At 39.4% G+C, this 15,352-nt stretch overlaps 1 protein-coding gene across 1 annotated transcript in view; it reads left to right on the top strand.

The window, feature by feature from the left end:
• LOC109913157 (ena/VASP-like protein) overlaps positions 1–6,622 on the top strand; it is a 167,012-nt gene extending 160,390 nt beyond the window's left edge. Inside the window, 4 exon segments of the mRNA XM_048600409.1 lie at positions 2,151–2,216; positions 4,783–4,852; positions 5,024–5,081; positions 5,988–6,622. Coding sequence (XP_048456366.1) covers positions 2,151–2,216; positions 4,783–4,852; positions 5,024–5,081; positions 5,988–6,025 — 232 coding nt within the window. The 3' untranslated portion in view covers positions 6,026–6,622.
• Positions 6,623–15,352: the final 8,730 nt, after the last annotated feature.

Genomic DNA, 15,352 nt, shown 5'->3' with positions numbered 1-15,352 from the left:
TGGATGATCCATCTCAACCTCCTCCTGAGGTCCGCTGCAACATGGATGCCAGCCTTAAGCTAATTCAGTTCATTCTATGTGACATCAGGCTATGGGCCCTGACATCATTCTCGCAATAGTCCTGAAGATTTATGCTCCAGACCTAGCTGCACTTCTAGCCAAGCTATTTAAGTACAGCTACAACACTGGCATCTACCCAGCAATGTGGAAACTTGCCCAATTATATCTTATGCACAAGAAGTGAGACAAATCCGGCCCAGTCAATTACCACCCCATCTGTCTACTTTCAATCATCTTCAGGGTGATGAAAAGGGTTGTTAACAGTGCTATCAAGCAGTGCTTGCTTAACAATAACCTGCCAGGGCTACTCATCTCCTGACCTCATTACAGCCTTAGTCCCAATGTGGACAAAAGAGCTGAACTCAGGAGGCGTAATGAAAGTGACTGCACTTGATACATTTGGCAACATTTGACCATGAGTGGCATCCAGGAGGCTGAGCAAAACTGGAGTCAGAAGGAATCAGGGAGAAAACTTTCCACTATTTGGCTGGCAGAAAGGAAGATTGTTGCGGTTGTTGGAGGCTTGAGGACATCTCTGTTGGAGTTCTTCAGGGTAGTGTCCAAGGCTCGTCTTCAAATTCATCTTCAGCAGCTTCATCGATGACCTTCCCTCCATCGTAAGCTCAGAAATGGGAATGTTCACCAATGATTGCATAATGTTCAGCACCATTTGCGACTCCTCAGATAGCGAAGCAGTCCGTGCCCATGCGCAGCGAGACGTGGACAAATGTCCAGAATTGGGCTGATAAGTGGCAAGTAACATTCACACTACACAAGTCCCAACAATGACCATCTCCAACAAGAAAGAATCTAACCATTGGCCATTGCCACTGAATCTGCCACTGTCAACATATGGGGTGGGGGTAGTTACCATTGATCAGAGGCTGAGCTGAACCGAACCAATCACATAAATACTACGGCTCCAAGAGCAGGTCAGAGACTAGGAATTCTGTGGTGGGTAGCTCACATCCTGATTTTGCAAACCTGTTCACTATATACAAGGTACATATGAAGAGTGTGATGGAGTACACCCCACGTGCCTGAATAAGTGCAGCTCCAACAACACTCAAGAACCTTGACATCAGTCAGGCCTAGGCATCTGGCTAAATCAACATCCTGCTTAATCGACATCCTGTTTGTTAGCACGATGGGTGTACGTACATTACATGGATTGGGGCAGTTCAAGAAGGATGTTCACCACCACCTTCACCAGGATATTTGGGATGTGCAATCAATGCTGACCAAGCCAATGATTCCAACATCCCGTGAATGCAGAAAGAAAATATGGACATAATTTTAGGAAGGCATAATAGCTACCCTTGCTTGTACATCCTTAACTAATAATCGAAACAAGTTGAGTATGAGCAGATCTTTGCAGCAACTGTAAATTGTTTGTCTTAGATTGATTCAAGCAGACAACAACAGTGTTATCTTCCTGTGAACTGAGTGGATTCATAAATATAAATACTTTATTGGATAGCTTATAGTAGAATATGCACAAAAAGTGCAGTTTTGTCAACAATTACTCAGTGACAGACTAATATTATATGTCCTGCTATTAGAAAGATATTTCAAGAAAAAAAAGTGTGGCTGAGTCTAAATGCTTACGGATTAAACTTGTAATTAAGAGAAGAAGCTACTGAAGGTTTGTATTTGTGAAAGGTTTAACAAATATTTTGAGCATTCAAATTTTACCAAATCCAATTTACAATGAGTACTGACAAAGAATTATTACATTTTTACTTATTGGTTACAGTGAGATACTTTAAATTGTTTCTGTTCTTTTCTGGCCTTAATATTTCAGCAATGCGATCAATGTGTTCACACTAACTGGAGTGATTTTCTGTGCTGATGAATTTCAGTGTTTGAGCAGTTAGGGTGCCACATTGCCTAAAACGCTAAGGCACGCTGGAGGGTAGTGACTTCACATTTTGTTTTTTGTAGTTCTTGTACTTTGTACAAAGTACTTTTGTACTTTGAGGTTCATTTATACACAACGGTGTTTTAAATTCAAGAACATGATATCTTTTGTATTTTGACTTTTGAAGAATATTGAATTCATCTTTTCTAATTCCATTCTATTGTTTTAGAAATGCATTTATGACGAAGAGTCCTGAAGCTAAGAATGTTGTGCAGTCTCATCTTTCATCTTCTAGGTATAAATGAAAGAAACAGTTTTAATCCTTTTTAGCTTATCCATTCGTGGAATGGCATCTCCTTGTCAACTGTAGACTGGATATCCAGAACTGTAAACTGGCACCTATTGTTTTGTTATACAGCTTGCTTCAACTTGCTCTTCCTTGACAATGCAATGTTTGTCAATGTGCTATTTCATGTGTGTGTCCAACCTGAAGATTTATGACCTGGTCATATAGATTCAGAAACCTATTCAGTATTGAGGTTTAGCTTAAAAGTTTACAAACTTAAATAATTAACATGCATTTAAAATACCAGGTTCCATTGAAAAAAGCAGGAGCATATGTGCAGCTTTAGGGAGCCAATAAGAGATTCACCCTCCTGGGTTTCTCCACTCTTCATTCGGCTTATCTGTAATGCTGTGACCAGATAGTGAATTGATCTCCTGGATTTTCTTAGTTCATATTTCACCTGTCTGGTTCCCATACGGAGGCTACACTGTCGCATATTCAAAACAATCTGCAACAATGAAACATCTGCATCACAATAAAACAATTCCATTTCATTTGAATAAGTTTGTCAATCTGAAGATTGTCTTATGGGTGGCATGGTGACTAAGTGGCTAGCGCTGCGACCTCATAGACCCAGGGACCAGGATCAGCGACTGTCTGTGTGGCGTTTCCAATGGATACTCTGGCTTCCTCCCATAGTCCAAAGACGTGCAGGTTAGGTAGATTGGCCATGCTAAATTGCCCCATATTGTCCAGGGATGTGCAGTCTAGGTGGATTAACCATGGTAAATGCAGAGTTACAGGGATAGGGTGGACGGTTGGGTCTGAGTGGGATGCTGTTCAGAGGGTCGGTGCAGACTCGATGGGCTGAATGGCCTCTTTATGCACTGCAAAAATTATATGATTCTAAGATCTCATTGATCAGCACGTCAAGCAATAACTCCAAATGCTTTTTTTCATCATCACTCAATTGAGTATTCCTGATGTTTTAACACTTCTGAGGAGTTTTAGGACCAAAGTTATCCCTGTCATCACTTCTCTAAGGCCCTGGTCCCAAACAGTATTTGAATAATTTCCAAAGGCATCAACATATCTGTACAACAGAGATGCCTCCTTTATTATGAATTAGTTAACTTCCCCAGTTATTTTTGAACTTCCCATTCTACCTTATATGATGTTACAACTCAAAATCATTTAACTTTCTTGTCAGTACTGTACATCTGCTATACAACTTGGCAGTGTGCAACTGTGCATTATTTAGGGGTCACTGTGACCAGCAGGACGGTCTATGCACACCACAACGTTTAGTTTGCTGGTACTGAAATTATTCAGTAATATTACGTGGGTGTGTATTTGCCACTGAAGAAAATAGCCTCTCTCATTACCAGAAACACAGTTCCAATTTAAATCACTCACATGTGAAGCTACCAAGTAGCAATAAGGCATTTATTTAGAAATATATAAGATTGCAAGAAGAGTCGAGCCATACTGCTTCCTAGTGTTTCCAAAATGACTGAATTCGGAGCCAGTTGAACAATTTATTTGTTTTAAAATGAGAAGGGCCTGTATTCAGATGTAATCCAGTGTAGAGAAAAACTCCTGAAGTAATTTTATACTCATTGATTGTCCATGGCATTGCAGATGGAAGAGAACAATTGTAATCCAATTAGGCGATGGGAATTGACTGGGCTGGGCTGCCTTGACATAATTCAATGCCAATGATAAACTACAACATTCTGGTTTTTATTTTCATAGCTCTGATATCAAATTCACTTTCAAATTTATGATAGAAACTGCCTATGTTAAACATGTGACACTGTAATTGTGACCTCCTTCCCACCACTAAAGCTCCTTCACAGCGTAATTATAGTATGTCAAGTGCACATAGACAGATTTCACTATAACCATGACCATGAGAATTTAAAATGGAAACATGACCTATCAATTATTGACTGCTATGAGACCCAGAATACTATACAAACAGAATGGCATCAGTAAGGAAGCTGGTGTCTACCTTAAGTAAAAATATTGCCAGCACTATTTGTGGGATTCAAACAAATAACAGTGTCATGCTGATACAAAACACTTCAACATCTTCAATACATTTACCATTTTCAGATCTTTTTCTCCCTGGAGCCTTCTTGCCCTGTTTCTAAAACTCCCCTTTGTCGGTGGGAAATATATTCAAACCAAAATGTGCATATTGAACAGATGGAGCATTTAATTATAGCATTCACACTTTGGCTTTCAAAGTTGGGTGGCAATGGGGGAATGGATTTCCATTCACTCTTTTTACAGGACAGATGGAAAGATTGTGTGTAAAGAGAACCCCTACAGTCCCAGATTAGTCTGCAGTGTACACAGGACATCATGCCAAGTGGCACTGTTACATCCATGCAATTGAAATGTAAATATTAGTTTCAAGGAGGACTAGATAATAAAGCTGCCTTGTCTTGCCTTCCCTTTAAGAATGCTAACCTGGTTCCTTTTGCTGCTGCATAGACTTACAGTACTTCAGATGTGACTAGCACCAGAACCCAAACTTAATTTCTTTTATTTATTCCCTACCCTATAGGCTGAAACCAGGAAGCAGCGCCAGTAATGACGTGGTCACGGATGCCTTAGATTTTGATCGATTGAAGCAGGTATGGCTGAACTGGAGATGCTATCAAATATGAAATGTTTCCTATAATGGAGTTTAATCTTCGGAGTAATAACAAATCTTGTTTTGACCTGCTCAGTTAAAATATGTAATGAGGTATCCTTCCTGCACCTTGTATAAACCGGCTTGCATTTTTATAATGTAAACTCAACAGGAAATACTGGAGGAAGTCGTAAAGGAACTGCACAAGGTGAAGGAAGAGATTATTGATGGTAGGCACTATTTTATTGTTGACTATGATAAACAGTGAAATACCAACATGTTTGAGGGATCAGGTCCCACAATGTGCTCTGTTTCTTTAAGAAGTTTTAATGGTCCCTTGCAATTAGTTAGCCCTCCTAACTGGATCAAACTTAATCTGAATTACCATCATTTACAAAACTTATCTAAAATTCTAGCACTAAATGATTGGCTGACCCTCAACAGGGATCTAAGACGCGTACTTTAAATGAAAACTATGTACAGTGCCTGTATATTAGTATGGGCAGTCTCTGGATTGCGAACAGGTTCTGTTCTGGAGTCTGTTCACAAGTCAATTTGTTCCCAAATGGGAACACAATGCAGGACAATGGAAAGCAGCTGTTCATAAGTACAGGAAATGTTCATATGTCGGGTCTTTTAAATTGCCTGTATGGGATCGTGTTCATAAGTACGAGCATTTGTAAGTCAGATGTCTATAAATCAGGGACCTTCTGTGACTAAATTGCCTCCTCCATGCTTTTATAAAAAAGAACTCTGGAAGGTCACCACTGCCCCTTAGTGGAACAGTAGAGAACTGAACCTCCTGTTTTCCAAATTTCAAAATAATTCACCTTTGCCATTACAATGCTTTTTTGGTCCATTCAAATGACAGGTATCTTAAATATGTTCAGATTTATGTAGTATGCCAACAAAGGTTTCTTTCAACTTTTTCGAAAAAAATTAAGCCTTGATCTTGTGTAATATATTTCATCCAGAATGTATGGATGCTTCTGCATAACCTTAGAGGTTTGAATATAAGACTCAGCTGCTAAACTACATTGAATGATAATATTAAGTATTATTTCATTGTCTATAGCTATTTGAACAGTAAAATATTATATTCATATTCCTATTAACATTACCTTTCTGTGTTTTAGCCATTAGAGAAGAACTGAGCAGAATCAGTACAACGTAATGAATTTTGCACTCTGGAACATGGGGTGTTCTGAAAGGAATCGGGGAAGTTGAGACAGCTGTGTGGGGTATTGTGTGGAAGATGACTATGAGAGAAGCTATGCACTGAATGTCACGGTCGCTTTTAAACCCTTCATTGATTAGTGGACTCAATATGCTCTGCTGCTTACTGCCTTGGATCTGCTTCACATGAAAAGTCTTAATTCTCCAAAACAACAAAAAAAACTTTCAATAATTTTAATACTTGTGGATCTTGTTTTCTAGGTTTTTCAAAAAAAATTGCACATCTGTTTTATGTTAGCCTTTGTAATTTTTTATTAGCTTATTTAAAGGTTTACATTATTTCTAGATTATGTTTTTAGAGAAGAGCTTCAACACAGACACACACAACACATTTTGCTTTTAGTAGATGAATAAGTTGTTCTTTCTACCTTAAGATGTTACCACAGTATTTTTGACTCTGTTTTGAAAATTGTTGCCAACAAAGAGATCCTTGTAGCATCACTGAAAAGGCAGAAACTTGTAAAAGTTGTAATATGACAATGGTAACTGATTTCTCAACAAATCTTTCAAACGTTATTAAAACAAAGTACATCAATGCAAATTGTCTATGTTCATGGTAGAATGCAGGTGATACAAGAATATTCAAGTTAATTATAGTTAGTAGAAATGTTCCATGTACCAATCACCATGATCTATAGAGATGGCTCATTGACTTTGGAATGCTCAAAAGTATTTCCAGGTAAATAGCATCTCACAAACTATTCACTAGAATTAGATTAACCAAATCCTTAATGGAGCTAGAACTGTTAAATGTCTCCCTTATTCCACAGAGTTTGCTGTCAACTTGGTCCTATGCCATAAAAAAAAATTAAGTGCAACTGTGTATGTATGTATGTGCTGAATTTAATTGGACATCTTCGTGTTGATTGCCAACAATTATGTTATTCTGGGGACTGGGTCAGCATTAATTGAATGTTGAGCATTTTCATATGGATAGGAAGATTCTGTGTTAAGCCCCAAAGTTTATAAATAGACATCTGTGTTGTTTCAAATATGATAAATTAAGTTACTGAAGTGGGAAGGTTCAGCTGCACTTTAAATTGTACACACCAGATGGCACACTGTAAGTCAACTGATGCAAGTTCAAGATCTACTGGATTTTAAACAAATTCATTATATCTGCAAAACATGTTCAAAATCCAAAGTACCATCTTTAAAACTGATCATATTTCAGCTCATAATTGAACCTGTTTAATGTCATTTTTTTAGATTACTGTGTTTTAATAATCCCTCACTATTATAAATTAAACATTCAAAACCAGCTATAAAGTTGTGGTGGATCCTGTTAGTCTCACAAATTCAACAATGCATGAAAAGCTAGTTTGTTATGATATGATCTCTTGACTCCTGTTAAGATTTAGACAGAGCAGCACCAGCGGCTGTAACTATTGTAATCTCACAGTAATGAGAACAATGTACTGGGTTTGTTGGTGAGTTGGGAAACACCAGAGCCAATAGAGAGCTGGCAGGAGATGAAGAGTAATTGAACCAGCCAGAGCAGTGATGAAATGGCAAACAGGCAGAATAAAAATGAAGATGAAATTAAAGTGAGGAACATGAGATCTATTTCATGAAAGCCTTTTTTATTATTGTGTTCAATTGGATTTGCTGAAAATCTGGACTCCTGGACCAGGTTTTAAAAGGTTCCTGGTTCTGCTTTTGTTTTTTTTCAGCAAATTAAAGGATATTCAATGCCCTATCCCATAGTGCACATTTACCTGCCATAAAAAGGTATTCTAAGCCCGCAACACAGTGACGTATTTAGTCAAATAACATCTGGGCAAAAAATGCTTTTAGGATGATTAATTACATCTTATATCTGAAGGGGAGAGAGTGCGAGTGCAGATGCCTTGGGCTTCAGAACAACATTACTGCGCTCACTTCCACTCTGCTCTGTGGTAAGTGAGGGCTGCACATTTATCTAAGAGCAAATTGTCCACTGTCCTTTTGGCAACATATGAGCCAAAAGGTTGGATTTTATATCAACTACAAATTTCCCAATTATGTCTCCCATATTCAATTTGTTAATATATACCATAAACAGCAAGGGACCCAGCACTGAACCCTGTGGATCATCATTGGAAACAAATTTGCATTTGCAAAGATATCTGTCAACCATTACACTTTGTTTTATGTTACTGATCCAATGTTTGATCCAACTCACCATATTCGCTTGAATCCCATGGGCTTTATTGTTTCTGACCAGTCTGTCATGTGGGACCTTGTCATGATTTACCAAATCCACATGGACAAGATCCACTGCCTCACCCTTGTCAATCTCCTTGTTAGTTCCTCAAAAAGTTATGTCAGTAAGACACATATTTCCTTTAACAAAACCATGCTGGTTAGTCCTGATTAATGCATGCCACCAAATAACAGTTCATGCTATCCCTCAGTATCAATTCTAGTAATTTGCCAACCACCAAGGTGGACTAACTAGCCAATAATTATTTGGCCCATCTCTCCAAATAATAGTGAGGATTGGAAAATGATCCTCAGAGCATCCATGAATTTCTCTTGGGCTTCTTTTAACAACTTTAGATATAATTCATCCACCCTGGCTAAATACCTTAATTATCTCCTTTTGTGCCTCAGCATCAAATTTTGTTTGATAACACTTTTGTGAAATACTTTGAGAAGTATACTATATTAAAGCATAATATAAATACAAGTTATCATTGAGTCATTCCCATGAACAGAATCTTCTCTGCCCTTGACCAACGTAGGTATTGGTAAGAAAGCTTTGTAACTTGGTAAGAGAAAACTGTGTGAGGTAGGCAATAAGGAGATTCTCAGCATCAAGAAGTCCCATTCTCCAACCAAGTATTGAACAGCAGGATAAGAATCTCACTTGTGAGAAGTGACAGCTTCATTTGCATCAATTTGTATGCATTAACACCTCATTCTTAGCTAATATCATCTCATTTTCTTGTATTTTCCCATGTTACCACTCATGGGATAGTTACTAGGCAGCAACATGGAAGTCAGAACCGCGACCTGGTGACTCTGACTCATTGCTTGCTCCTCCAGCCTTCCATCTTGGCAGCAGGGTCACCAACATCTCCGAGCATGCTCCACAGGCTGTGACCATACATATCTACTCGCAATAAGGTTCTGCACCTCAATGCCGCACTTTGGAGCATGCTGTTTCCATGACACTTTGCATGTAGGGACTGACATCCATCTCATGGATCCCACTAGGCTGCATCACAGGCTCCCTGCTTGCCCTCTAAGTGCCCACTGACTTGCACTTGTAGGTGCATGTGCCATCTCTACCTTACCTTATTTCACTTTGGCCCCTCAACCAGAGCTTAAAGACCCAAAGCACTTCTTCTTAACTTGCCTTTTTGCACATACACAAAGCCAGGCATTTTGTCATGGTTGTTAGCAGTTACTGCATGGCATCCTGCTACATCAATCTCCCACTCCCACTACATAACAATAGTATATGAGGCAAACACATGGCATGTGCTTCAACCAAATGGCCCTGTCTAAGAGGATTAGTCCTCAGTAGGGTCAAAGAAGACAATTTTGAGTCAGGGTGTCCCAGCACAGTTAGTCAATGGTAGTTCCCACTATCCAGGGGCTTGGATATGGTCAGTTGGCCACTTGGAATGGTCAGGGTCAAGGGGTCTCATTTACTGCGGTGCAGGAAGTGGGCCACAGTCAGTTCTGCAGCCAGTCTGAGACTAGTGCTAAGTCAGTGAGGAAACAACGCAGAGCTCAGTCAAAAGACTAGTCCATCATCAGTCATCTGTGTCCTTCCAAATTGGTCAAGAGGGTGTGACACAGTCAGTCCGAGGGTCTGCTCATTGAAAGTCAAGAGAGGGTTATCAGGGTCCACTGCTCTGTTAGGAAAATGGGGAATTCTTTTCTGGGGATTGAATGCTGAATGCTAGGATGCAATAATTGTGAAGGGGAGCTTTCAACATGTAAACATTGGGGAGATGACAGCACATTAGAGGACATGAGTTACTGCAGGATGGGGAGGCTCATTAATGGTCAGCATCACCCTGGCTTCAAAAGGAGGACAGTGCAGCATGATGGTTGGTGTGACTAAGCTGTAGGGCTGGGGCTTAGGGGATGAGGTTGTAGGTCAATGTCATGAAAGTTGCGTAGGAACATTTGGAAGCTCAGTTCTGATGGGCTCAACAGGGAGTGCCAGGAAGAAATGAAATGGAGCTTGAGGGAGGGCTCTGGATTACCAGGGTGAGCCTGCGACTCGTTCGGCCAAGTGTAACCCGCATTGACTTCCATTGACTCGTAAATGCATACTGCAAAAGGAAAATGGCTGCAATCACACCTGGGTGGGAAAGGTCAATGTGTTTTATTCCATAAGTGCTTTTGGGCTCTACTTGTGAATGATGAGTAACCCTTCAAGGGCAATTTCATTGATCAGGTCCTTTTCATAGTCCAGGTTGAAGTCATCTGTGATCGTAGCATCCTGCGTGCAGTGTCCAACTGTGTGGGATACAAATCCTGGCCAGTAGTAATCTTGACCATGTCATTGGTCATTACAGATTGACTGTAGGCATCTCTGAGAAGCAGAAGCAGACCTTAAATGTGTTACCTGCAGCCACAATTTGCAAAAATAATCTGAAGCCTCATAGGCTGCACAAAGGCATGGAACTGATTTTCTCTCCCCTTAAACTGTAAGTATTTGGAAACATGCTCTTACATTTAATGAAACCTCTCGCTTGATTTAGACCAGGAAGACAAACTATCAGTAATCATAAAGTGCTTACAATCTCCTACTGTACTCATGTGACGTGGCTTGTATTGTATTCATTGATCCCTATATATCCCATATAGAGACTTTCCATGGCCCTCTTTTTCTTGAGTCCTCCATGTTCCCCTGCCTTAGAGGAATTCAGTGACATGAAAATGGTTGGACGAGCTCTTGTTGTTGATGGAGGAGCAGGAAAGGTGCTGAGGTATCCCAAGTAAATCAATAAGGAATGCAGAGGACAGGAAAGGTTAGTAGTTTGGATGGATGGGATGGGTGAAAGCATTTGAGAGAAGAGAATTCATGCAGTAGAGTGGTAGACCATGTGCCTTGCGAGGAGGTGAGTGCAGTGGTAGAGTTAGAGAGCGGACGAGAGGGCCCAGAAAATGTTGTGGCACTTACCCCTGCAAAACACAAAAGTGTTTTACAGCATTGTTGCACTTTCCTCCAGTGTCAGATGCCACAAGGCAAGTTCAGACTAGACTGGCAGGTTCTGGTGCCATGGTCTCCTCTGGTGGTCCTAGGGAAAGATGATGACCCTCCTCTCCACCAGTGCATCCACCATTACCTCCAGGTGCCTGTGAGCAAAGATCTGCCTGCCATCTCCTTTGGAATTGTGCAGCATCACACTGTGAAGGGCAATTCCAGGCTTGCAGCATTTGAATTGGTGTACAGCTGCAATTTAAATATGGCATGAATGCTAGAATGTTTCATACAGTTTCATGACCTATGCACTTTGAATCAGTTTCATTGTGCTAGAAGGTCTACTGCAGCATGTATATTAATGTATGAAGATCTGACGTTCAGCAATTGCAGATAACACAGAAAACTTACTTTCAATTAATTCCAATATACATCTTTGAAATAGAACATTTCAGAGTTCCTAATATGATTATTAGCATATTTAGAGATGGGCATTGATAACCAGACTCAGGCTTTCAAACTAAAGCTACATTTTCCCACAAGTGTTAATATTAAGCCTATATCTCCCAGCTGCTCATATATCCTGATAGTAATTGATGCAGGCTAGTATAAGAACAGCTTCATCTTTTGTTTCCAGTGTAATAGACACAAGGTTCAAAAGCTAGAACCACAAAAACAACAGCTGCAGCCTTCAATTCTGGTTCATTACTTTAAGCTGCACACATGGGAATGGTCACTTATCTAGGTGGTGGTAAAGGTAGTGTCAAAGAAAACTACACTTGGAGCAAACAAACATTTTAAGCCATTAGCCCATTTTTAAGAAAGTTACATATAGGAAATTGATGTTTTGAAGAAATGTGTCATTCATGGCATCTCGCTTAATTAGTAATGATGTCTGTTTCGGGGCTGTGCTGAAGTTATGTTATTTTCTTTCTGTAACTTCCACATCACTTGTTGCACTGATGTAAAAAATGGCAATATAAATCAAAAGTCAATTTCCAATCTGACTTTGGCATGCACTAGCGACAAATAGTAAGGCAGCTCTTTCATATCATTCAGTCTTTAACTTATATGGCTTGCAATTCCTGACCTGTTAAATGGCTGGATTTGTGGCACAGTAGTAGTGTCCCTAACTTTGAACCAGGAGGCTTGGATTCAAGTTTCACCTGCTCAAGGGGTGTAATATAACATGTGTGAATAGGTTATTAAAGATACATTTAACAGTGTTTCAGTGTCCTGTGATATGTCCTTAGCATTTTATGAACTTATTGCGGGGCCTTTTTCAAGTCAACAAATTTCTAAGTTAAAGGCAGGAATATCAGTTAGACAGTGGAGCTGTGCACACATTTATACACTTATTTACAGGCAGGTCTCTCAACAAAAACACATCATAATTTGACCCTGAAGAAGAAGGTTTTTTTGACACAGAAGATCCCAGAGTACTAACCCTCAATCAACAGAGCCAGATTACCAGGTTTTTATTTGTATTTCTTACCATTATTCCTCTTTGTAGGTGTTTCCTATAAGCAAATTAGATGTCACGTTTTCCACAGTACACCAGTGATTAAGCTATGGATGTACGTCCTCGGTTGTAAACAACTTTGGGGTGCACTGAGGTTCTAAAGAGCATTTTATAAATGCAAATCTTCCTTTTTTCCTTTTTTGTACCATATTAATAATCCCATGTACACAGTTTGCATTTGCAGTAACCGAAGACAACAGATTATTCCAGAAAAGCTCAGGAACATACAATATTCAGTTACCAGTTCCAGACTAAAGGACTTCTGATGATGACTACGTTTTAAATAAAGTAACAATCTTTACTGTTGCTAACATTGATGTTGCCTATGACTCAGTTGCTTATCTGCGGTTCTATTCCTTCTCTAGGTAACAGGAGATCAGCTGACATATGAAGCAGGTGACACCTGGCACATACTATTTGCTTTTGGATATTCCTCTGTGTCATATTTTATAGTGATGTAAAGACGTTTTTAATTAGCTTTGATACAATGAAAGATTGTTTATTTTGTTCTTACCTGTATGCTTTGTCGAGCAACTTATAGTTTTGGTATTTGATAGCCATCATTAAAGTTTGGTGTCTCTCTTTGTGTACAGTAACATTGTGCACAAGAATCCAGCCACTTATTTTGGGCGGTCATGGAACTAAATCTCATCTCTAGGCAACAAGCACCTGGCTTTGTTTTGTTTTGCACTTTGTTTTTCTGGTGTCTACATGAATGCCTCACAGGTTTATTGCAGACAAATAAGAACTGTTTAGCTATAAATAAAAGAGGATTTATTTGCATGAAACCTGTGTTGCTAGAATATTGACAGCATAAAAAGGATTGAGTCATTGTTACTTATGACATTGTACAATGACCACCATTGGTAAATATATGTATTTGTTTGAAATAATGTACAGATTTCCAAATCGCTTAACAGCAAGTAGCTGAGTCACATCAACCACAGAGGCTCCAATTTCCATCCTAGCCTATATTACTAGCTAATCTCAGAATACACAGTGATAGGGCCACTCGGACTCATTGAGTAAAGGAGTGGAAAGTTAGTCAAGGCTGTAAATTCAAATACTAAGATAAAACAAAGAACTGTGGATCTTGGAAATTTCAAACAAAAAAAATGCAGAAAATGCTGAAGAAACTCAACAGGTCTGGCAGATCTGAACTACAACTGATTAGCCATAGCTGTGAATTTGTAAATGTGCCATGATGATAATATAGAAAGCACTGAGCATATATCCTTCAACAACTCACAAACCACCTCCCCACCCCGACACCCCCAACCTCACAAATCTCACTTCCCTGGCTCCTTTGCACCAAGATAAAAATGGCTTACTGACACTCATCATGGCTCAGTGCTAATGTTCTTGTCACTGAATTAGAAAGTTGTGGGCTAAAAAACTCACAAAAAGCATATGATCTACACTGACATCTCAATGCAGTATTCTGAGGGATGACTGTACTCTCAGAGGTGCCATCTTTCAGATGTCATGTTAAGCCAATGCCTTATTATCCTCTCAGGTGGATGTTAAAGATCCTTAAGATACCCTTTTTGTTTTCCTGATCAGCCTGCTTAAAGATGTTACAGTACACCACTGCAGCAGGTGGTATTTGAACCCAGGTCTCCTAGCTTAGAGTTAGGGACACGACCACTGCAACACGAGAACCATACCTTAACTGCCTGAAGAGGGATGGAGTTCTACAAGTGCCCTAAGCAATATTTACGCCTTAACTAACACCAGGAAAACAGATTATAATTTATTATTACTGTTTGTGTGCACTTTGACTGCCAACTTTTCCTATTAAATAAAAAAGTGAATTAACCTGTTCAGACCTTAATCCAGGGCAGGTGGGACTTGAATCTAGAAACAGGGAGACTACCATATACACATCAAGACCCTTCTTTCTCTATTAAATACTGATGACATTTCAAAAGTACTTCATTGGCTGCAAAACACCCTGGAATAGCCTGAGTTTGTAAACACCATGTATTTTAATAAGGACTTTGGTAAACTCAGTGAACTAAGGAGTTTATTTTCATTCAAATGCACTGACCAAGACATTTATTGAGCTTTTGTAAATCTCCTCTGTACACTCTCTAGTGCGATTATGTCCTTCTTGTAACGTGGTGATCAGACAGCTGAAAATAACCCTGCATCTGAATGAAGTTTTAGACACTGAAGGTAGTGTGCCTCATGCTTTATTTCTCTTATTATAGCTGCAGAAGGGACTCCTTAATGTTCAAGCATGAAGATTTCTTCAATTCCTTGTACCAGCCATTCCATGGGCTTTTTAAGTTTGATTGCCAATACAAGAAAACAGGAATTTCATGAACTGAAAGCCACAATAATTACCAACTCCTTGAGCACATACACGGCAGATATGTGCAGAGTTTATACAGAAACAAGGAATGTCAGGCTAGGAATTAAATCTGAATGTAATCAGTTATGCACATGCTCTTTTTTAACTGTTTCAATCAAAGTAATTTTTGACTTCTCAGATGTAAATGTCTCAGGCAGAACAAATAGAGGGGAGCATCAGGTGAAATAATATATGTGGAAAATCAAAAGATTCAGTGACCTCAGATTACCTGAAATCC

This window comes from Rhincodon typus, chromosome 8 (assembly GCF_021869965.1).
Source record: "Rhincodon typus isolate 14 chromosome 8, sRhiTyp1.1, whole genome shotgun sequence".
NCBI classification, from domain to species: domain Eukaryota; kingdom Metazoa; phylum Chordata; class Chondrichthyes; order Orectolobiformes; family Rhincodontidae; genus Rhincodon; species Rhincodon typus.
The sequence above is the reverse complement of the archived record's forward strand: the minus strand, read 5'-3'. Positions and strand labels throughout refer to the sequence as shown.